At 37.9% G+C, this 24449-nt stretch overlaps 2 protein-coding genes across 7 annotated transcripts in view; both read left to right on the top strand.

The window, feature by feature from the left end:
* PRRC2B (proline rich coiled-coil 2B) overlaps positions 1 to 9545 on the top strand; it is a 52975-nt gene extending 43430 nt beyond the window's left edge. For 2 of the 4 annotated variants that reach the window (XM_044663971.1, XM_044663970.1), the window contains exons 28-31: positions 1501 to 1677; positions 2036 to 2127; positions 3522 to 3603; positions 5434 to 9545. In XM_044663971.1, the coding sequence (XP_044519906.1) occupies positions 1501 to 1677; positions 2036 to 2127; positions 3522 to 3603; positions 5434 to 5565 (483 nt within the window). In that variant the 3' untranslated portion in view covers positions 5566 to 9545. The remainder of the gene's footprint in view (positions 1 to 1500; positions 1678 to 2035; positions 2128 to 3521; positions 3604 to 5433) is intronic. The other 2 variants (XM_044663973.1, XM_044663972.1) reach the window with 1 other exon arrangement.
* A 3910-nt stretch (positions 9546 to 13455) lies between these two features.
* The window catches only part of POMT1 (protein O-mannosyltransferase 1), a 46574-nt gene continuing 35580 nt past the window's right edge, over positions 13456 to 24449 (top strand). For 2 of the 3 annotated variants that reach the window (XM_044663966.1, XM_044663965.1), the window contains exons 1-8: positions 13456 to 13577; positions 18278 to 18384; positions 19720 to 19770; positions 20112 to 20258; positions 21945 to 22056; positions 23530 to 23595; positions 23685 to 23778; positions 24020 to 24175. In XM_044663966.1, coding sequence (XP_044519901.1) covers positions 13456 to 13577; positions 18278 to 18384; positions 19720 to 19770; positions 20112 to 20258; positions 21945 to 22056; positions 23530 to 23595; positions 23685 to 23778; positions 24020 to 24175 — 855 coding nt within the window. Of the gene's footprint in view, positions 13578 to 18277; positions 18385 to 19719; positions 19771 to 20111; positions 20259 to 21944; positions 22057 to 23529; positions 23596 to 23684; positions 23830 to 24019; positions 24176 to 24449 lie in introns of all 3 variants that reach the window. The other variant, XM_044663964.1, reaches the window with a different exon arrangement.

Below are 24449 nucleotides of genomic sequence, written 5' to 3'. Positions count from 1 at the left end.
GCTTTGGTAACATCTCTATAGCCATCGATTTTAGCTGACAGAGAATTAAGGAGAGCATGATTTTTTCTCCCTTTGTATTTTTATCTGGTTTATAATCCTTTAGTGCTCAGGTAAAACAGGTACAGAACAGAGAAAAGAAAGAATTAATTTCTGCAATTACCATTCTCCAATTGTAGCATGGTGTAGTAAATACTATAGGCAGCTTTAGAGTTTCTATGTTCAAGCCTTAGAGATGTAAGTTCAAGTCTTATTTATGACAAATATACTGGTTGTGTGAACCTGGTAAAGTCAGTTACCCTTTCAGTGTAGATAGATAGACAGGTGTGGATAGAGTGAGTTTCCTTACCAACAGTTTATTATACAGTGAAATCACAGAGTTTAAAAAACCATTCCCTAGGATAGTTATTTATATCCATTATACTGCCCATGACTGAGTTTAAGATAATTCTTGCGTTCAACATTTTCACTATTAAAGACAGGAGCTAAATTTCATTGTTGAGATATGAGGGATATGATACAACCTGATTTGCATAATTAAAAAGCTGGGTACATATTAGTGAATTCAAGATTTTATTTAGTACTTTATATGCAAAGATGCTTCTTATTCATCCTATGGACTTCATTTAGTTCTCCCTGCTATCATCTCATCCTCACCATTTCCTGACATTATAGGATTTGATTCAATAAATATCTATTAAACATCCATTTGTGTGCAAGGTATTTTGCTAGGCACTGGGGTTAAAGGCGCAAAACATGATAGTCCCCAGTATATCAGGAGAAAAATTCTTCATGTCTACATAAGATTCAGGAAATTGTTGATTAAAAAGAAACCTAACATACCATCAGGTTCATTTTCATTGAATTGTTAGTGTTGGAATATACAGCAGTAGATGAAATCTTTCTAGGATTTAGCCATATGTAATATTTTCTGTTTATAAAAGGGAAAAAAAAAACCAAGCTTTCAGAAACCATCAGCCCTTCTTGGGATATTTGCCAGTGTCACACTGAATTTCAGAATGCTTCATGCTTCTGCAGTGTCTCTTACTTAACATCGATTCCCAGAGTCCAATTTTAACTCATTTTTATGCCACTGAAGCGAAACCCTGCTAATGACCCAGCAACGGAGGCTTTTATATCTCTATCGGAACAGTCAGCTAATTAGAAATTGGTTAGTGGTACCAGGCTTAGTCTACACGAAAGAAAACAGAAATGAAATCTGAAGAAGGGAAATATATACACATAGACAGTTTTTATAGCTATTTTATATCTATATGTATAAGCAGCAGGTATGTTTATAAACATTTTTAGACGGGCTTAATAAGAAGAGCAGACAATTCTAGTATTTTTAATGCTATTTTTAAATACTTAAAAATAATAGTATTACATATAAGTACATATTTATATTTAATATTACTACAGTAGTAATTTTAATACTATTAATACTAAACCTAACTCTTTAATACCGTCCATTGTGAGTGAATACCCAATATTTTTCAGCAGTTAACGATGCCATTGCCTGGCTCTCAGCTACCTTTGCCTCGCTATGGTTCTGGTCAGCAGCCATTGATTTTGCCACAGTCCATTCAGTTGCCTCAAGGGCAGAATCTCTCTGTAGGAGCTCCCCGAAGAATCCTTCCACCTGGATCCCAGCCTTCTGTCCTTCCTACCAGCAGAGAGGTAAAGAATGACTCTAAATCAGATTGTGGTCTGTGGTTTTAGAGAAAATATCATTGTTGGATTTTATTAACAACTGAGACCAGGTAGAGAAAATATCTTAAGATTTGAGCTTTCTGGTCATTTACTTGTTTCTAAGTGTCAACTACATTGTTGTTCCTGTTTCTAAGAAATCTTTAATTTTTAATCCCTAGAGTTTATGAATGTTCATTTAACTCCAAAGTGTGACCTCTATAGGAAGCCTAGTATTTATTGTATACAAAGAAGCCCCTCTCTGTCCCTGTTGATATAGTACTACAAGGGCTGAGCTGTCTCCCTTGTTTTGTCACATGATGGATTCTTACCTCTCCATCTCCTTTAGTCCTCTCAGATGGAGATGAAGGGATTTCACTTCGCTGACGGTAAACAGAACATCCCTTCTGGAGGGTCTGTTCCATCACCACAGACCTACAGGTAAAGAAGCTATGGTTGTCACATCCTGAACAACTAAACACTCTGGTATGATTAAACACTAGCTAGTGGGAAAACACTGGGTGGCTTAAATATTGTATTTGGGATCCCAGAAGAAGTTAAGTTAGAGCATTAATAAAATGCCCTTCATTGAGAGTTTTTTCTTTTTTACAAAATTGTATATAAAGTTTCTGTGCTTTACAATTGGTGTTTCAGATGGCATTAGTCAGTCATAACTAGAGATGTGAAAAGTCTTAGTAGTTTGATCATCCAAAAGAATAATATTGAGTTGAAGAATTTCTTGGGTAGTAAAGGTGGAAAATGCTTAATTTTTGCTAAAAAGTGAGGAACAGTCTATATATAGAATAAGAAGTCTAGAAATAGAAGATTTATTTTACTGAGAGGGGAATTGCCTCTCATTTATATCTTCTTACCATGAATAACCACTTATGCTTCTGGGAGGGCACTTTTTCGAGTATTGTGCATAATTATCCCCAAATAAGAGCAAGCTGGCTTTTTTAATTCCTTCTGAACCTATGACAACTCCCTAACTTGGGTGTGAAGGGGGAGAGAGGAGTGATCCATATGGAGGTAACAAAAGTACAGCAGTACAAATATATTGACTTTCTGTAAATGTCTGGAGGTGGGGGAAAGGAGTATCTTAAGCTGGACCTATATATTTCTGTTTGGTTTCTGTGTTGGAGGTATAGCATTCTGGTATCTCCTTTGGAGTATTTGGAAATTTTTATTTCATTATCTACCTTCCTTTAGTTGCTTTAGGTAGAGTTAGAAGGTAGGTATTTCTGTAGCATTCCATTCTTTAAATTAAATTTTTGGTATCTTGTTTTTGTTTTTCAGTTAAAGGTTATCTACACCAATACTTGTTGTAGCTTAAATTCACTATTGTCAGACATTAGTTCAAGAAATTGTTAATTTAGTAATTGGGTTAAGCAAAAATACCAAGAAAACCTCATTTTAAATGGGTGTCTTCTGATGTTTCTGTTTACATAGACCATTACACAACACATCAGAGGAATGTCAATCATTAGTCCTATTGTTGAGCTTCACTTCTATATACATAGTGTGTTTGTATATCTCATAGTTTCTTGAGATCTGTTTTAGATACTAAGGTTACAATTCCTTAGTTGAGAATTATTGCCCATATGCTTCTCTGCCTTTTCTGTCCTTAGAACACCTTTTCTGGTTTTTAGCACCATTCATTCTATTGCCTTAGACCTTAAATTTTTCATCTATGTGTTCTGCAGACTGCCCAGATGGGTCCAGATGCCCCTGGCCAAAGAGGACCTTTGTTCATGCTTCCTCCATATACTAGGTTTTTGTTCCATTTTTGTGGTGATACTCTGTGTATTCTCAACCACTCCCTTTGGTTTTTTCAGGCCTAGCTCTGCTAGCCCCAGTGGGAAGCCATCTGGACCAGCAGTTAACATGGGCTCTGTGCAGGGACACTACGTTCAACAGGTAGAAGATGGCTTTCCAGATCTCGTCCTGTACTCTTAGGCATTTTTCCAAGTGCCCAAAGAGAGGGGAATATTTCATTTTATTGAGAATACTCCTTTTTTAAAAGGAGGAATGTGTAGGAGGTTCGAACATGGGATTGGTAGTCAGGCTGTGTCTGGCTTCTCTTCCTATCTCTGCCCCTGATACTGGTTGAGCTACTTCTTTTTCTAGGCCTCAGGCTCTTCCTTCCCTGCCAGAAAAAGGGAAGATGCTAAACCTTCTTGTAAGAGTGATGCCATTGAAATATAATGTTTATAAGTATGTAGAGCTCTTTGTGTGAAGAAAGGCACTCTGGAAGACTGTTAGATTTGTGTGTCAGCTTTAGTGGTATCATGTGTGTATGTGTGTGCACACACGTTTTGTGTGTGAGAGAGAATGAGAGACAGAGACAGAGAGAGTCAGTCATTGTTTGGGTGCTAAGACTAGATGGAATTAAGTTTTCCCATTTTGCAAGAAAAAGAACATTACTACTTTTACCATTATACTGGACTATTATTCTTAAAGCACATAGGACCAAAGAAAGTCCAAGAAAACATTCCACGTGTGGATTTTTATTCACCCCTATTTGGCCCTTCATATGGACATATTGATGGCCCAGGAAGAATCCTCTTCCTGAGTTCAAATCTAGCCTCACACACATACTAGTTGTGTGACTCTGGGCAAGTCACCTAATCCTTTTTGCTTCAGTTTCCTCATTTGTCGAATGAGCTGGAAAAGGAAATGGCAAACCATTCCAGTATCTTTGCTAAGAAAATCCCAAATGGGCTCATGAAGAATCGGACATGACTGAATAACAACAAAAACAACAAAATTAGTCACTTCACCAGATGTTTTGAAGCAACCTCTTGGTTTGAATAGAATTAACTTTCTAGGCTTTCTTCCCCCCCCCCCCCCAATAAGAACTGCTCTTTGGGAATAAGAAGAGGACATAGTTAAGGTTAGCTACAATTATATAAGATTAGCTAATATTTTTAATAGAATTACAAGTAGATCTTTAGAATCCTGGAATATTCATTATGAGGGCTCATTGTTTGACTGTTGGCCTTGGGGGGTACACTTGATAAATTAGACAGTTACTTCTTGGTTATATAGCTTGAGGAGTAATAAATGTGTTGCTGAAAATATCTTTCAGAGTAAACGTGAGAGGCAGCATAGTAGAGTAAAAGAGGGCTGGATTTGCAATTGGAGGATTTGTGTTCAAATCTTCTGTCTGCCCATTGGAACTTGAGTGACACTAGACAAGCTGCTTTACCTTTCTTGGCCTCATTTTCTTCATCTGTAAAAAGAAAGAGCTTGACTTAATGACCTCTATAGGTCCCTTCCAACTTTTATTTGTGATCCTTTGAGTAAGCCTGCTTTTAACAGTGGCTGGATTGTCTTTTCTTTTTCTTTCTCTCCCACCTTAATCACAGTGGAAAGGGGTTCACAAGTCTGGTGGGGTATAAGAAGGTCTCTTTGAAGGATGCATGAGATGCATAATGTCATGAATTGAAAAGAAGCTGTTGGCTTGGTAAATCAACAGTTCATAAAACCTCATTTTTTACTGTATTTCTCAAAACAAATTCAGTTCATCACTACACTCTCCCCAGATCAATCTGCTAAAAGTTCTTTGGAAGGGAACTAGATAGTAATCAGCCAGTACTTTTAAATCTAGCACTTCAGCTCAAGTATGGATCACTTAGTTCTTTCTTTGCAGCCCTACATCAGGAAGGGGGATGGTGGGATCTTTATATTAATTAAAAGGAGTTCGCCTTATTAAGCTTAATTTCCTCTCTTTTTGATTGTCCCAAGGCAAAACGAGTGGATGAAAATAAACCCAGCCTGGGAACTGTGAAATTGCAGGAGTCAGCCTCTGCCACACAGATGAAGCGAACTGGAGCAATCAAACCTCAGGCGGTGAAAGTAGAGGAGAGCAAGGCCTAGGAGTGCCTGTTGATGCCTGCCATGCCAGCTCATACACAGCACCGCCGCTGTCCTTACACAACTGGATGCTTGGAGATCTTGCTGATCCATCATCCAACAACTTGACTTTGACTTGACTCAAGTGACATCTTCAGATCTCCTTCCCTTCCTCCATCACTCCCTCCCCCCCATCCCCTTTTCTTCCAACCATGGATATGACATTGACCTGCTTGCTTTAATAACAAAACAGGCAAATGATCCCTTCAACCCTGCCCCCATCCCATCCTTCATTCCCTACTATGACTGTTGAGTGGCTCAAACTGTTTGTGCAGTGCAGGTTCACCTCCCAGTTCCCCCTCTCCCTTTGCTCTGTGCTGTCATACAGCTCATTAAGCAGTGGCAGCCTTCTCTTCCCAAATCTTTATTGCAGCAGAGTGATACCCAGGCACAGGAATATGATAATAGCAGGGGCATTTTAGTTTGAAGCTTTTCATTTTAAAAGGCAGCTGAGGTTTTTACGAAGGAAAAAAACAAAAAAACAAGCTATGTGTATAACAAAACATTTAAATGTTCTTTCTGCTCCTTCCCATCCATCAGTTCTAATCAAAATAGTTTCCTTTAACCTCTCCCCTTCACTTTATATGTTGCAATGCTACCTTAAGAACTGACTCTAAAACCATTGTTTCCCCTTCTTGTTTCCCTTGAGATTATTTGCAAAAAAGAAATGGAGAACTCTTAAGGCATTTGGTAATATGGCATTTTTGATTCTCACTAGAAATGAATTTTAACTAAGGCATAAGATGGATTGATGTAATGAATGATCAGATCTTGACTCCTGTCCTGGTTACTGTAGGAAGTTTGTTGCCCAGAGAAACAGGATGCTGTTTTCAGCAGGAGGGAGATGCATGAGTCCATCTGAATCTAGTTGAGAGACTGCCTCCCAAGACAGCTAGAGATAAATCATGGATTTCCTAACTCATTGGAGTTATCCAAACTTTTCCCCATGCATGAATGAGAAGAGCTGACCCATGAGGTTCCTCTGGCAGCTTCTTATAGTTGTACCAGTCTCGGTGTTTTGTAGGCCAATTCTTTCCATCATCCTGCCCCTCTGGGCTAATATATACGTGCACTTACTTTCTTTTCTGAGTTTTACTACTCCCTTTGCTGCTTCTCCCAAAGTGGCCTCTGGTCCTTCTGTGTTTTCCTGTCTTCTCTGTAGAGCTCGTCACTTTAAAAAACAAACAAACAAACAAACAAAAAAAAAAAACAGTGGGAATTGATCTGCATAACAGTAATGGTACACAATTTTTTTTTTCAGTCTTTTAGCAAAAATGTATGGTCTCCAAGGCAATTGTAAGTCTTTTTCTTCCCTCAGCAAAGCAGACCTAGACTACTCCTGAATCATATGAAACCTAGACTCTACAGCAAGTGTCTCAAAGGTCATCACTATTTTTTTCCCCTATTAGCAGCCAGAGTCTGGGTCTCAAGCTGAGCATGATTTACAGGGCTGATTTTCTAATCTCAGAGGGAGTATGGGATTCTCTGGAAACTGGACCATATCTTAAGTCAGCTGAACCACCTTCAGCTAAATGTCTCTGCAAGCTATGTTTTTATTTTTTTTTAAAGGCAATGAGAAAAAACTGTGGTTCTGTCACCCACAGGTTAGGAAGAGGAAATTAAATTTTTTTTCTCATGCTCTTCCGATGACCAATCAGCCATTTGCTGATTTGGAGTGACAACTATCTGATACTTGCAGGTGGTCCCTAAGAAGACTTTTGTATGATGGTACATTGCAGAGGAGACCATCAGGTGTTATGAGATTTAGGTCCTCCAGGGTTTTATAGGAATGCATTTGAAGTTTCAAGCTAGATGTATAAATGTGGATGTTTATACAGTAGCCATAGTTTTTCACGCCATCTCCCCACATAAGTAAATAATGGCGTCTCCTCTGTCCCTCATGGAATGTAGGAAAACGTAAACCCTTACAGAACTGCTAAATTGCTTTCTCAGTTCCTTGTTATTTTGAGGATGGTTATAACTATAGTGGAGTGTCATTATGTCTTGTACTCAGTGACATCTGGGGGCAGGGAAATTTGGTTAAGAATCCTTTCTTTTTTCCATAACCTTCACCAACCTGCCTCTCTCAGATCTTACTTACACCAGCTTGACTATTTTTCTCTCATTCCCAACAGCCTTATCCCAGGAGCCTGTTCTCCAAAGAAAGCTCTATTGTTGGATCAACCCAGCATTGGCCTGCCCCATACATACATCATCTACTTTTCCTTCTCTTCCCCTATGCTTGGAGCTTGTGTGAGCATACGAAGAGTCTTCTACCTTTATTACTTCTCCCTCTGCTATCCCAGACCATGGTCAATGCTGAGATGCCCTTATTCCAGGGCTGTCAGCTAAGGCCACACAAATTTAAAGACTTCGTTTAAATCTATTCACACCAGATTTAGGTGCACACTACTACTTTTACTTATCAAAATGGAAAAAAAATATTCTTTCATTATATACTATTATACATGACAGTCCTAAATGCTATTACAGAGTTGACTCTGAAATATTACATCCCTCAGGCATATAATGCCATCAAAATAACAGTACTTCCTGTTTGAGAAAAGGAAAAGCAAGGCAACAAGGTCACCTGTTCCCCTACCTTTTTCTCTTTTACTCCCCTAAAACACTAGAATTTATTTATACGTATTTGATGTTGTAGGTCTAGGTGAAAAAAAAAAAGTAAATGTTTCACTGCTCTATTTATATATAATGTCTGAATTATTCTGTGCAGGAAAGGCCAAGAAATTGCATGTGAATTTCATTGCATTCACCACCACTGTGTGACTGTTCAGCTGCGGTTTCTTTTCTCCTCTAAGATACAGATTTAAAGTCAGACTTTTTAAGGGACAGTGATAGGCCTCCCTGCTCCCCTGTCCCATTGTCTGATAGAAAGCGGTTTTTAGTGCAGAAACATTTTAAGGTGCAATATCCCTCTTCCTGTTGTGTGGTTTTAGAGCTAAAGCTCCAGGTAATATGACTTCTAGTCCTGGTGATTTGAATTCCTATTCTTCTAGTGCAGATGTATTCAAAGGCTTCTCCTGGGGTCTTATCAATTCCCTAGAGGGAACAGCAGATTACACATTAAAAAAACAACAATAACAAAACAAAACTACAGTTTCTTTTATGTAATTGTGGATTTTAACTTTTTTGCTACTGTGGTGAGGGTTCAGAATTAACTCACTGAATCTTTGCTTATTAAGAGTTGCTTTGGTCATGGAGCCTCAGTTATTGATAAAGTGCAGGTTGCATGAGGAGAAGGGGAAACCAGGTTGCTCCACAAGTGGTCTTAGAAAGTCCTGTTTTGCCACTCTGTCATCTACCTGATTAAGCAAAGGTCCAGAGTATGTATTTGTGTAATTGTAGTATGTTGTCCATCCAGTGACTAGTTGTTTATCAGCTACATAAAGTCTGGTTTCCTTTCTTGTCAGGTTCTTTTTAAGTTTGGCATTACTGAACTCTGGCTTTAGGTTTCATCTTAGGGGAAAAACACAACGGATGATAGTATATGCTCAGATGTACAGACAGAAGATGTGGTTTCTATTTTCAGAAACTAAAAGATCTTTTCCTCACAACCATTGCCAAGCCACATTTGAGGACATTTCAGGTATCATTTTAAAATTTGGATATCAATTATGCCCAACAGCTAGATGTTGACCTTTCTGCACTCCTACATCTGCCTTCTAGATGATTACTGCAAATTTTAGACTCTTACTATAGCTATGGGCTGTATGTAATGAGGTAGTATGTTGTACAGTGTATGTTTATTGTAAACTTGGGTGTCATAAAAATTACATACAAATGCACTGTCAGTGTGTGGCAAGTTTTTCCAGGCACACAATAGGTCCCTGTGGTCCAGCCACTCCTCACTGCTTGCTGGCTTCCTTCCTCAGTAAGCAAGGAAGCTGGTGCATGTTTGCTTCCCATTCCATACATCTCTTCCCCCTTCCTTTTTTTTTTTTTTTTTTTTTTTTTTTTTTTTTTTTTGCGCTTATCACTGAGTAAGCTCAAATACAATGTTTTGTAATTTACTTCTGAAAGCCAGTGACACTGAAGTTTCCTTTTGTTACATTTTCTAATGGAATGGGAAATACAGTAATCAGGAAAGGGAGCCTTCCCAACTCATTGGTGTGACCCGAGGATAAATGGATTGGTTTGCGTTTCAAATAATTTTAATTCATTTAGAACAAAAAGATAAAAATGGTGTATGTGAAAATCTGATGGTCACCTAACCAGCTGTTCCTACTTTTACTGGCAGTATATATGACTACAGTGATTTCCCTGGCTCCTCAGAACATCTAGTGGTTGCCTCATTTCTCCTAAATTCCCTCACGAACCCTAGTATGGCCCTGAAAATGGTAGTAGTGACTTATGGTCACATTAGCATGCGGAGGCACCTGTTAGTGGAAACCCATTTAGGTTCAATGGATGACATTCACTGTTTATATTGGGGATATTGTACTCCTTAAAGCTTTTAACCTCATGCCCTGTATAGTAAAAGATTTTGTTTGGGTTTTTTTTTTTGTTTTGTTTTTTGGCCTTTCCTCTCTTTGTCTTTTCATGTAGACCAGATATTTGAAAGGGCAGACGATGGATAAAAATGTAATGTGCAAGCTGTTTATATATTATTTTTTGGAAACTATTTTAACTTGGATGGGAAACTAGAATCACGGAATCACCAGGCCAGTGGTGGCACTCTCTTGCCCTTTCCCTCCGTTTCAGTACCTATTGTTTCTCCTTTCAAATATGTGATTGTATTAGCTCTTTCCATATGAAAGAATTCTCCTTATTTAAATAAAAAAATTTTAAAAATAAAGCATATTTGCTTTCTCAAATTTTGTGTAATTTGTTTTGGTATTTTTGCTTGGTGAGACAGCTTGATTTTTTCCTTTAAGTCCCTTCAGTGGCTGATCTGTAAATTCTTTGTGCATATTAAGAATTTAGGGATCTATTTAAATGCCAAGAGAAAATCATGTATACTTGTGTTTGGTTAGCTTTTACTTTCAGCACAGTAAAACAAAGGATTTTTACTTCACTGTGGGAGACAAGCCATGAAATTCTCTCCATGGGGGAAAAAAGTATCATCCCTAATAGGAAGGATCTCACATAACCTTATGAATTTATTCTGTATTCATGCCAATATAAAAGTATTAGGGCCTTGGATAAAGTTCCTATTTCTTATGTTCACATAGTGATAGGAACAGCTGCTGTTCATGTTGTGCATTACCCTGGAACCCAACACTACAGCAGATAAAAGGGATCAAAATAAAACCACTCCCTGCTTTGTTAATAATGGCAATTTCCGTTTGACCTGCACTCAATAGCCACGTTTTGGACAAAGCTGGGGGGGGGGGGGGCGCGGGGCGAGGGTGGTAATTATTGGGGGTAAGATCTCTTCAGAAAATGAATTTGGCACCATGCCTAGCTAGCATCCAGTAGAGATTGCTCAATGAATGCATGTTGCTTTAGGTCGTTAACGGATCAGGTCAGCTTAAATAAGATAAACTTAGAACAGTACAAATTACAGGCAGGGACTCTGTCAAAAATTCAAAGATGAGGTTAGGCTTCTTCCCTACTTGCAAGCGGGCCTGTAAAACTGCTGTAAGGAAAACCAATGGAAGAAATCAAAGGAAACTTCCGTCCCCAAGGACAGGCATCAAACAACCGCTTTCCCATGGGCATGCGCCATGTACTTTCTTCCCCAGTCACGGGGACGGGATGACGAATAAACCGACTTCCAATCTAGGAGGTTGGAGGGTGAGAAACTTGGCTGTCTGTGTGCATGCGCGATGGACGACATCCACTCAAATGCGGGGTCAGAACGAATACGCTCAAAGCGCGATGCACACGTGACTTGTCGCTTCGCTGCGGTTGGGCGTCATAGCAGGCGCACCTAATCGAGCCTGGATCCCAGTGTAGTGTATCCTCTACTCTGATGGGGTTCCGTTGTGGAGCTAGCGAGATCGCGGACCAGGGAGTCAAATCCAAAGCCAAGCCTAAGGCCCTTCCTAGCTCGGTGATTTTCATTTTAAATGTACTCACGGTTGATTTTAAGGCCAGCCTCGCCCTCTGCGCGCCAAATCACTCGGTCGGAGGGTCGCAGCATCTCGGATGGTAGAGATCGCTGCAGCCAGACCCCCTCGCTGACCAGAGGGGGAAAGTGAGGCACAGAGAGGAGAAACGCCTGGTCCAAAAGAGCCCGTGGGGCGGCGTGCTCGGAGGCTCGCTGGAAGTCGGCAGCAGCTGTCGCTCGTCAGCGTCTGAGGCAGGTTCCACCATTCACCAGCTGGTGATCCCTCGGGTCAAGGCACTTCCGAACCTCAGTTTCCTCATCTGCAGGCACCGGGACCTAATGATTTCATTGGCTTAGGGAGCTCCCCGGGGAAGGCACACTCTTGACCAGCGCAGGTTGGCACCTTCCTAGCCCTTGACAAGATTGGAGCAGGGAGGGGTTCTTCACCTGGGGCCACTGAGTCTTGCATAGGTTTCGGGTGGTGGGGCGGTTCGGTAGGAGAACCAAGTTGTTTCCTTATCTTTACTAAACCCCCCCCCCCCCCAAGTAAAATTTAGAATTTCCTTTCATTATTAAGGTCGGTGGCTTTGTCAACACCGGAAATCACAAAACAGAAATGTCACCAATAGAATATTAATGTTGCAAAATTCTGGAAATATCCATTCACTTAAGAATCCCTGTTTTGTCTAACCATTGAAAGATTAAGTGATTTGCCCAGGGTCAGAGGCAGGAATTAGAGGTCAGCTCTCTGTTTCAGGCTTTATCTGACTATATCCGTAAAATAGGGATAATAATCTTTGCACAGCCTACCTACCACACCCTACCTGGCTGGTGTTTTGGATCAAGGGTTGTATAAAGTATTTTTAAAACAACATATAGAAGACAGCAATCAGCTGTTATGACTTAATTAAAGTCCCACTCCTGTGCATAATCTCACTGGTTACCCTGGCCAAGCCAGCAAAGCACAAGTTCTGACAATTCCTACCAAACTGGGAATGCCTCAATTATTGATCAGCGAGGAACTGACTGAGGAGCTATTTTGCCAGCAGACATCATCTCAATAGAAGACTAGCTATATAGTAACTCATACCCACCTACTACTACTAAAAGAAATAAAAGTAGTTATCTGCCATTCATACTGATGAAATATAAGCATTTTAAGTGGCAGAGCCAGAATGAGAACACACATTTTTTGACTTTTAACCTAAATGCCCCTTCCTTTGTAACAATTCCTTCTGTTTGATCCTGTCATTTTTCTCCTTGGTTTGTAGCAATGATTTCATACATGTGGAGAAATCCCTCATGTGCAAACTTCCTACTCTGTGTCCAGCATTGCACTAATCCTGGTAGGGAGAAGGCTAAACATTTCTAGCCCTAAAGGATTTTACATTTTACACAGTGCATCTTCATAAATGCAGATGGAAATTCATTTGTAAGTTTATAGTCTTATTTATCTGTCTCTGAGAGGTTAAGGGACAATGGTAGGACTCACCCATGTCTTTCCATCTCCACCGACAGCCCTCTATCCATGACATCAGGCTATATTTCAATTTTGTATGACCCTGTAATCAAAGCATATGGAATTTTAGAATTAGAAGGGACCTTATAGATAGTTGAACTTCATATTTTATAGAGTAGGAAACTGCTAGAGAAAGGGACATACCCAAAGTGACATGTTTCTCACTGTGGTACTATATTTTTAGTACAATTGTACTAATCATATATGTTTCCATTAAAGAACATTTTCTTTAGGTTCCAGTCCTTTGGTCATAGGTTCCAGTTTGGTGACTGTGGCTTGTTTCTTTCTACTTTACAGGGTGTTCAATCTACTTTCTCACAGGATGTTTATATTTTTGAAGCGCCCTGTTGTTGTAACTGCAGAGATCAACTTGAATTTAGTGGCTCTGACGGTGATGGCTTTGTTGAGTCGACTGTGGAAATTGTCTTATCCACGGGCAGTAGTGTAAGCCAACTTCTTGCATTTCTCAACTTCCAAAATTTAGCCAAAATAGATTGCATATGTTTCAGGACTTTGCAAAAAATGCTTTTTAAAAAATGTTAAAGAGAAGAAAAGATTCTCAGTTTATATCTTTGAAGGGAGGATCAGGACCAGTTTGTCCATAAGCCAGTATCAATTCTTCAGATCAGATCTTATAGATATAGAACAATGATAAGTAGAATTTGATATATTGAAAAAAAATTTTTTTTCATCTTTCTGGGCATTCTGGTTGCCATCCCATAATTGAGAGTGTTAAGGGGAATGGCTTGATTTTTTAGTAAATTTTACTTAGTTCCTTATATATTTGGGAAATTAGACCTTTGTCAGAGAGTTTTGTTATAAAAATTTTTTCCCAGTTTGTTGCTTCCCTTCTAATTTTGGTTGAATTGGTTTTGTTTGTACAAAATTTTTAATTTAATATTTTAATTTAATTTACTCAATTTTATTTAATATACTCAAAATTATTCATTTTGCATCTTCTTTTATACATTTTACATGTTCTCTGTCTCTTGCTTGATCTTAAATTCCTTCCTTTACCATAGATCTGTATAATATTCTATTTCTCCTAATTTATTTATGATTTTACTCTTTATATTTGTCATTTATCCATTTTGAATTTATCTTGGTATAGGGTGTGAGATGTTGATCTAAACCTAATTTTTCCCATACTGTTTTCTAATTTTCCAGCAGTTTTGGTCATATAATGAGTTCTTGTCCCAAAAGCTGGGATTTTCTGGTTTATTGAACACTAGCTTGCTGATGTCATTTACCCCAAGTTTATTCCATTGATCCACGCTTCTGTCTCTTAGCCAGTACCATATTGTTTTGATGATCACTGCTATATAGTACAGTTTAAGAAGTAATACTACTTGGCCTCCATCCTTCACATTTTTTTTTCATTAGCTTCCTTAATATTCTTGATCTTTTGTTCTTCCATATGAACTTTGTTATAATTTTTTCTGATTCCATAAAAAAGTTTTTGGGTAGTTTGATAGGTATGGCACTGAATAATGAAATTAATTTAGGTAGGATTGCCATTTTTATTATATTAGCTCATTCTACCCATGAGCAATTAATGTTTTTCCAATTGCTTAGATCTAGTTTTATTTGTGTGAAAAGTGTTTTGTAATTGTGTTCATATAATTCCTGTGTTTGGCTTGGTAAATAGATTCCCAAATACGTAATATTGTCTAGAGTGATCTTAAATGGAGTTTCTCTTTCTAATTTTTGCTGCTGAGTTTTGTTGGAAATATATAGAAATGCTGATGATTTATTTTGTATCCTGCAACTTTGCTAAACTTATTATTTCCACTAGCTTTTTAGTAGATTTTCTAGTATTCTTTAAGTATACCATCGTATCATCTGCAAAGAATGACAGTTTAGTTTCCTCATTGTCTACTTTAAAATCCCTTCAATTTCTTTTTCTTCTCTAATTGCTACCACTAGTGTTTCTAGTACAATATTAAATAATAGTTGGTGGTAACGGGCATCCTTGCTTCACTCCTGATCTTATTGGGAAGGCTTCTAACTTATCACCATTGCAGATGCTAACTTGTTGACAGTTTTAAATATATATTTTTTATTATTTTGAGCAAAGGCCCCACTATTCCTGATTATTGTTTTATTGGAAGTGATTTTTATTAAATTATTCATAAGGTGGGTTCCTCATAATGGGAAATTACTATACTTGTCATTGTATCATTTTTGCAGGTATACTGAAAAAAAAAATTTTTTTTAAACCCTTACCTTCCATCTTGGAGTCAATACTGTGTATTGGCTCCAAAGCAGAAGAGTGGTAAGGGCAGGAAATAGGGGTCAAGTGACTTGGCCAAGGTCACACAGCCGGGAAATGTCTGAGGTCAGTTTTGAACCTAGGTCTTCCCATCTCTAGGCCTGGCTCTCAATCCACTGAGCTACCCAGCTGCCCCCATACTGAAAATTTTAAAACAATCCTAGTCCAGCTATATAACAGTAAACCAATAGGTTTATTCCTAAGGAAGTAACTGTTTAGTTCTATAAGCTAGACTTTGTAAATATAGAACAAGAATGTGTAAAATTCAGCACAGCACAGTTCTAAGTATGGGAAAGAAAATAGCCTTATCCAAGAGTATTTTATTTACTTTCATTCAGGAAGTATTTATTAAGTACCCATTATGTTCTATTCTTTGTTCCTTTTCTCTAGTTTATTATTATGGTGACCATTACCCAAGGTTAGCTCTTTTACATGTTCAATTAATTTCATCCTCTAGTCTTTTTTGACTAATTCCTCCATCAAACATATTCTTTCTCTCTTTCCCCTCTCACCCTTTCACCCACCCCTCTCTTTTCTTCTCTGCTCTGCCCTTTCCTACCTCTCCCTCTACTTCTTTCCCTCCCTCTCTATATCACTTCCTTCTCTTGATCTAACTCCTTCTTAATCAGTAGTCTGTTGTAGTAGTTCAGGAGTTAGGAAATGAGAACCTCTTCCAGGATGATGGCAATATCAGAGAAGGTAGAAAGAGATGAGAGATGTTGCAAAGGTGAAATCTGCAGGCCTTGGGCAACAGATTGAATATGAATGGCATGAGAGATGATGAGGAGTCAAGGATGACAGCTAAATTTAGAACCTTGAGTTATTTCAACAATGTTAGATACGTTTGGGAGGAGAGAGGTTTTGGGGGGGAAGATGAGTTCAGTTTCAAACATGTTGAATTTTAAGATGTCTGCCAGCTAGCCTGGAGGTCAACAAAGAGGTTAGGGATTTGATGCTTTGAGAATCACTGGCATAGAGAAGATAATTGAATTCATGGGAACTGATTAAATCACTAATGAAGCAGTATAGAAGGAGAAAAGAAGAGGTCCTAGGTCAGAGCCCTCTAGGACTCTCATGGATAGTAGATGTGACCTAGATGAAGATCCAGCATAGGAGCCTGAGAAGGAACAGTAAAATAGGAGAGACTAGTATCTTGAAAACCTAGAAAGAAGAGACTATCAAAGAGAAGAGGATGATCCACAATAGTCAAGGCAGCAGAAAGGTCAAGAAGGAGGAGGATTAAGAAAAGGCCATTGGATTTGGCAATTAAGAGATAATTAGTAATTTCTGAGAGAGCTATTTCAGTTGAATGATGAAGTTGGAAGCCAGAATGAAGCGAATTAAGAGAGGAGGTAGTGGTACCTATTATAGATGGTCTGCTTCAGGAGTGTAGTCACAAAAGGCAGGAGAGATGTGGGACTATAGTTAGTGAGGTTGGTCTAAGTAGGACCTTTTTGAAGTTTGGAGAGACCTGGGCATGCCTCTAGGTGAGTGGTCAATAGAAAGAGAAAGGCTGAAGACAATCGAAAGTGGGAATGACAACTGCAGAGGAGAAGAGATGGAATGGGATCACTTGCATAGATAGAGGGATTAGCCTTGTCAGGAAGAGCTACCTCTTTATTTGAGAGGGATGAAAGTGTAGCGAGTGGTAGAAAGTATCAGAATAATATGATAATATGAGGAGGAAAGAAGAAGGAGCTCACAGGAAATGGCCCCAATTTTTTCAGTAAAATGGTGAGAGCCATGGGAGGTTAAGGGGAATAAAAAAAATGTAGAGAAGAGAAGGGAGAGTGGGAGAGTGAGTTGATTAGGAAGATGTAGAAGAATGGCAAAGGCCCAGTTGAGTTTATGTGCTATAAATTTGTAGTGGTCCCAGTTAGAATGTCCCTACCTTTCTTTAGCAGCATATATGTAGGAGTGAAGGTAACAAATCTAAGGCTGGGGCTTGGCAGGACACAATTGACAATAAGACAGGGAACTCAAGAGAAGAGAACACTGTGGTGTGAACTGGTTCACTAAGTAAGTGGTCAAGACGGGAAAAGGAGGGAATTATGGTTAGTGCAAGGGTCTGGGAGAGAACTGAAGGGTAAAGGGATTGGGGATCAAGGTGTGAACAAAGAGCAGAATTTGGTATTAGAAGACAGAAGAAGAGATGGAAAATTAATAGAATGTTATCAGAGAAGTATATTTCAGAAGATATTTTATGAACATGGAGTGGGTACATTTGTGTGATGATAAGATCAAAGGTATTTGACTGTCTTTGTGTGGCTGAGAATGGAGTAAAGGAGTAGGTTATAGGAAATAAGTAAGCTGAAAAATTGAAAGGTTAGGGTATTTGAGGGAGTATTGATGTGTGTTGGAATCTCCTTGTATTGAGGATAGTAATAGAGAAGGAGAGATAGACTGTGAGTCAGGTTTTGATTCACTGAGAAAAGAAAAGAAGTGTCTTAGAAGTCTGTAGACAGCTGTGAATTTCATGGATTTCAAGAAGACCATGGGGTGTTCTAGTTCCTGCACTGGATCCAAAATGTAAAGGACTCTAAATGCCAAGCAGGAATTTGCATTTTCTCCTCAGTGTAATTGGAAGCCAGTGAAGCTTTTTGATACAAGGAAGTGTATCAGGAACCTCATTTTGGCAGTTGAGAGGATAGAGACTGAAGACAGAAATTAATTAGGACACTATTAAGGTAATCTAGTCAAAAGACGATGTGGGCCTTAACTAGATTAGTTATAGTATAAATAGAATGGAATGAATATAAGCGATAATTGAGGAGCTAGCATCATCAAAACTTTGTATTGTGCAAATACATTATGAGATAAGTTTGAGATTTCTGGTTAATATAATATTAAAATTCTTAATTTATTTTTCCAGTTTTGATGAAGTCTACTATGGGCAATTCGTATCTCTTTACATGAAGCAGGTATTCTTTGTGGATGGTAGTGGACCTCCACTTGGCCACATGTTGCTTGCTTTTGGAGGTAAGCCTTGACAATAGTTTTAAAATATCTGTTGATATTGGAATCTAAGAAAAAGTTGAAGCTTTTCTTTCTCAAGTTTTCTCTTGTTAAGGAAGAAATATTCTGTGTTTCACTTTCAGTAAAATAAATTGAGAACCTTTCATTTAAATAATTTAAATTAGTTCGAAGCTGATAGCTTATTTCCTTAAAATTGAGGGTTGAAGGCAGAGTTACAGCTGAGAGATAGGGTTTATATCCTATAAAATCTTATCAAAGAAGAACTGTGGCTAAAGGAAGGGAAAAGGGAAGTGTTGTTGGGGGGGCGGGGGGTGGGGCCGCTCCCGGTTTCTGGGGGAGGGTTGGGGGGGCAGGGGGAGGGTTGAATGCAGGGGAGCAAACCTCCGACTGCCGAAGAGTCTGAGTCAGAGACTCCTAGAGCAGGTTTAACTTTTGGCTATGGCGGCTGCTACGATAGTTCATGATACATCTGAAGCAGTTGAACTTTGTAGTTTATATGGATTGTACCTCAAGCCAATTACAAAAATGACAATTAGTGTGGCACTTCCACAATTGAAGCAACCTGGAAAATCTATTTCTAATTGGGAAGTGATGGAAAGNCAAATGCACTATACTTTTTAAAGATTCCAGTAAGTTGGAGTACGAGTCAGAGTGGTCTGGAGATGCTCCATTCATTACTTCTGAAACATTGACTTTTTACAAATTAAAATAACTGAGAGTAAAAAGTTAGTTAAAAGCTTTTGTTTCTAGTACAAAAAAAAAAAAATCTTATCAAAGAACTCCTTGGAATCACTGGGCTGTCAATTTTGATTATAAGATTTCACTAGAGAAAACATGGGCCTAGATTTATAAGACAAAATAAGACCTATAATTTATCTTTAACCTCTTCCACAAAATATAAATGTTTAGTAACAAGCCAAATAGAAGAGCATCCTTAGTGGTTTTTAAAGTTTGTATATCTAAATGCTTAATTAGAAAACATACAGGAAAAGATAATGTTGATTTTAGTTTTCATTGTAATTTAGAATGCTCTGGAAAAAGAAATCACCAGGGCTTAATTTCTTCTGGGATTTGGATGACCAGACTATGTGATAGAGGATACATGGGAATACACACTCATAAGTTTGCTGATATTACCAAGTTGTTAAGACCTTGGATAATAGACAATTCAGGTGACTTAGTTTCCTTATCTGTAAAATTGAAGTAATACTTCAGATAGTTGTTATGAGTTTCAAGTCAGTGCATATACTTTGCAAACTTTTCAAAGTGTTATATAAGTTCCAATTATTATGTTTAATAATAATAAATATTTATTGGTGGATTATCCTTATATTTTAGGTTATTTGGGAGGATTTGATGGAAATTTTTTATGGAACAGAATTGGAGCAGGTAAAGGCTAATTTTCATTTTCAGCTTATTCTTTATTAAATGTTCCTCAAACTAAAATGGAGTGGTGATAACTTTTTTCAAACTTGACAATGTGGGTTTTTTGCTAAGTGAAATGTTAATCTGAAGTATTGAGAGTATTCCTGAAAAGGCATAGTAAATGATATTAGGATCCCTAGTCATCTTCCTTCTGTCATGAGAATTTATTCTATTGTATGAGGACTATGAGTTGTCTTTTGGCTTTTGCGTATACTCAGCCCTTGTTCCATTTGAAAACATGCCTGCTATATTTTAAGGTCATTTGTGCTATATTCTCCGTGCTGATAGTTGATTATCTTTTCTAGAATACAGTAATAATGTGCCAGTGTGGTCCTTGCGCCTGTTGCCAGCTCTAGCAGGGGCTCTTTGTGTCCCTTTGGCTTACCAAATTGTATTGGAACTCAACTTTTCCCACTACACTGCTCTTGGAGCTGCACTTTTGATTCTAATGGGTAAGAATGATATCTTGCATCATTCTAGATAGCACATTATTACATTTCCAAAGGGAACTCAGCAGCTTGAAACGAGGCATACTATGGATAGGTTCTATTCATTCACGTTTGCCCTGTAACACCATCTACTTGTTTCCAAAATGTTTGACACACAAGCCCAAAGAATTATTTGACCTCAAGCACGTAATAGATGAGCTAATGGTTTAATTTTCTAACTTTTGGGAGTAGAAATTGGGGATTGCTGCACTTCACAATCAACAAACAGAGGAATCACAGAAGGCTAATGCAGTGGTTTGATGGTGCCTAGAAGGCAAGTTATAAGGCACAAATAGGAATGTCCATCAGATCTCAGCATTTTAATGTCTATGATGAAATTTGCCTTAATCAAAATCTCCCTATATAGAGTAATAAATGAACAAACACTTCTCATAAAGCCTTTCTTTTAATGTTTTCTAAATCATCTTAAATCTATTCACAAATGAAATACAGTTTTGTTTCCTTATTAAAGTCAGTCAATCAATGAGTACTAGGGCTAGTGACTGTTCCTCCCCCTGCAGTGTATTCCCTAGATGCAGACTACCTTCTCTGTCCACACTCAATCTGGAACTGGAACTGGCTAGTGAGTGGCCGAACTACTAGTTGCTACCTGTCCCTATACTCCATTCACTTTTATGTCTCTATATTGGATCTGGAGCCTCTTCTAGCCTAAGTGCATATATCCCCTTTCCCTACGCTGGCATTCTCCTGGCCAGACCCTGTCCCCAATGTCAGAAGACTTCTCTGGGTCCCTAAGCCTTTGCCAACTTGGTTTGGAAAAATGACTCACTATAATTTTTTTTAAATTTCTCAATCAGGATTCAGGTTAATATGTTTTCTAGATCTGTTTGGAGGAGTTATAGAACAGAGGGTAGTGAAGAATTGTAGGGAGCTCATTCTATTTCTTCCTGCTACTCCCCCATCTTGGTTTCAGGCCATTGACCATAAAGAGCACATTGATCATTTTGGAGAGAGCAATTTTAGTTGAATGACAAAGTCAGAAGTCATATTATAGATTATTAAAAAGAGAGTAAGAGGAAAGGAAAGTGATGCATCCATTGTAGACAGCTTTCTCAAGGAGTTTAACCACAAAATGGAGGAAACAAATGAGATGACAGCAAGGGATAGATAAATTGAATTTTTTGAAGCTAGGTAAGATATGAACCATATATATGTAGGCAATAGGAAAGCAGCCAGTAGACAAGGAATAATTGAAGATAATTAAGAGTGGGGATGGTAAGGAGTCATTCTGTTGGAGGAGATAAGATGGAATGAGATCACTTGTGTAGGTAGGGAGATTTGCGTTGGCAAGGAGAAGGGTCATCTTTTCATATGAGATAGGGATCAAAGCATAGTTAGTGGCAGAAAAGCATCTGACTGACTTGGGATGAGGAAGAAGGGAGGAAAAGGAGCCCTCAGCTAATTGCCTCAATTCTGTTGATGAAATAGGAGGCAGTTTTCTCAGCTGGGAGTCTGGGATAAGGAAGAAACATGGAAGATTTGAGAAGCAATAAAAAGGTTTACAAAAACCACTGTCATGAATGGGATTGTGAGACAATTAAGAAAAATAAAAGAATCCCAGATGTTTTTAACTCATTTCCATAAATTTGGTCATGGCTCACCTTTTGTTCATTTTTCTCCTTATAACAGAGAATTCTTTGATTACTCAGTCTAGGCTGATGCTATTGGAGTCATTATTAATTTTTTTTAATCTCCTGGCTGTATTGTCCTACCTGAAATTCTCAAATTCCCAAAAAAACAGGTAAGGCTACTTTGATGAATCCTTCCTTAATAGAAATAATCCACATGTTGCTTTTTCCATTTGGACTTTTATGTCTTGAATTTTGAGAGCATGCTAGCTAAAATTAATGTTATTTGTATAAGGGCTGCTAAGTGGTATAGAAGATGGAGCACCAGGCCTGGAGTCAGAAAGACAAGTTCATATCTGACCTCAGATACTTACCTAGCTATGTGACCCTGGGCGAGTTACTTGACCCTTGCCTGCATAAAAACTGAAGAAGGAAAAAGGCAAAACTTTTTACTTTGAAACCACTCTTTACTTTGAAAACCCAATGGACAGTTTGTTCCACAGATCACAAAGAGTCAGACAAGACTGGATGACAACATTATTTATATGCATATTTTTTCTTTCTTTTATAGCGCACATTATTTACACCTTCCAAACTTAGCCCATGTGCTAACCATACCCTATGTGTTTATTTGTATATGGGTGTCCCTTTAGAACACACACACATATACACACGCGTGCGCATGCACGCTCCCACTCACAATCTCTCTCTCCCTAAAATCTTAGTGCAGTTTTAAGCACTAATATCTTCAAAAGTCTAAATCCTGCAAACCTACAAAAAACATAATTTGAAAGTTTAATTATTTAAAATTTCTATTTAGTTTTATGTATTTCAAATAATGATTTTTTAATTTTAACAAGATGTAGCATCTTGTTATTATGCATTGCATGTATGACAGTTTCTGGATGACATTTTCTCAGATTAGTGAATTAGTAGAGGAGGTCTTCTTCCTTGATCTATCTCCAAGAGACTTTTTCTCATGGTGTCATGTCAAAACTGTCATGTTTGCATCAGAGCATTGTTCTTCAGATGCTCTTAAGGCTAGGATTACAAATAATCTTGTCATTGAGCAGCAGTTGCTGAAAATTTTTACAAAGACCAGAATTGACTAGTGTGTGATGCATATCACAAAATGGTGATTATATTGAATTTTATTAAGAAGCAACATTATTTTTTTTTTATTTTTTTTTTTAATTTTAAACCCTTAACTTCTGTATTGACTTATAGGTGGAAGAGTGGTAAGGGTAGGCAATATGGGGGTCAAGTGACTTGCCCAGGGTCACACAGCTGGGAAGTGTCTGAACCCAGATTTGAACCTAGGACCTCCCGTCTCTAGGCCTAGCTCTCAATCCACTGAGCTACCCAACTGCCCCAGCAACAGTATTTTGAAATAACCTTTCAAAAGTTTTTTTTTGTAAGTTTGTGCTGTTTATACTTCTAAAGTTATTACAACTTTAAAATACACTAAGACTTTTGAGACACCCTTTATCATGTTCTTATTGACTGATGTGAAGTATTTGTTTTATCTGATGTTAATTTCTATTTACTAATCCAGAGAAATCCCCCTCTGTATCATCTTTGATCTTTATGTAACTGATAATGCTGCAGTTTGAGTACTATTTTTATGTTCTGTTTTCTCATCCTAGCTCATTTTCTGTGAGCTGGTGGTTTTGGCTAATATTGACTGGAGTTTCTTGTTCTTGTGCAGTTGGGTAAGTTCAGTTCTTTTGGGTAGATGTGGTTTGCCTCCCCCACTTTGTTTTTTATATCCCAGTTTTATTTCTTTATGATATATTTTCAGGGTAAAATATATGGGCCTTTTCACTTATATACTGCTACTTACCATTGCTTCAGTCCATGCCTGGCACTTGATTGGAGACCAAGCGTTATCAAATGTAGGTAATAAAAATCCATTGGTATCACACATTTATTGGCTAGAAAACATAGTATCACAAAAATATATCAGCATTTTGATAGTGCAGCAGTTTAATGGTCTATATATATATTTTTTTAATTAAATAAAGTTGATGCTTTTTATATTTCCCAAATGGAGAATGCAATTAATAGATAAAGTAGAAATTCAAAGTTTAACTTTGACAAGAAGAAGTAATTATGTGTTTTTAAATCTTCCGACAGGCTTGTGTATTCTGTCATTTGCTAGCCAGAGGAGTAGCTTTGTTGATTGTACCAGCAGTTATGTATTTATCTTTCTTCTATGTTCATCTGATTGTACTATACCGCTCTGGACCCCATGATCAAATTATGTCTAGTGCTTTCCAAGCCAGCTTGGAGGTAAGAAGTGAAAATAAGGAATAGTACTATAATTAAAATAACAGTCCAGAAATTTTTCCTGTGGAGCCATCACTTATATAATAACTAACATTTATATAGCATTTTAAGGTTTGCAAAGTGATTTGCACATACATATTTTATTAAATGATAATTTGTTGTGAAAATTCATATAATATTGGTAATCTGTACCATTTCTTTTTTTTTTTTTAACCCTTTTAGTCCCTCTTTTCACAATCAGGAAATCCATTTTGCTTGTGCCTTTTACCTCCATGAT

This window comes from Gracilinanus agilis, chromosome 2 (assembly GCF_016433145.1).
Source record: "Gracilinanus agilis isolate LMUSP501 chromosome 2, AgileGrace, whole genome shotgun sequence".
Classification (NCBI taxonomy): domain Eukaryota; kingdom Metazoa; phylum Chordata; class Mammalia; order Didelphimorphia; family Didelphidae; genus Gracilinanus; species Gracilinanus agilis.
The sequence above is the reverse complement of the archived record's forward strand: the minus strand, read 5'-3'. Positions and strand labels throughout refer to the sequence as shown.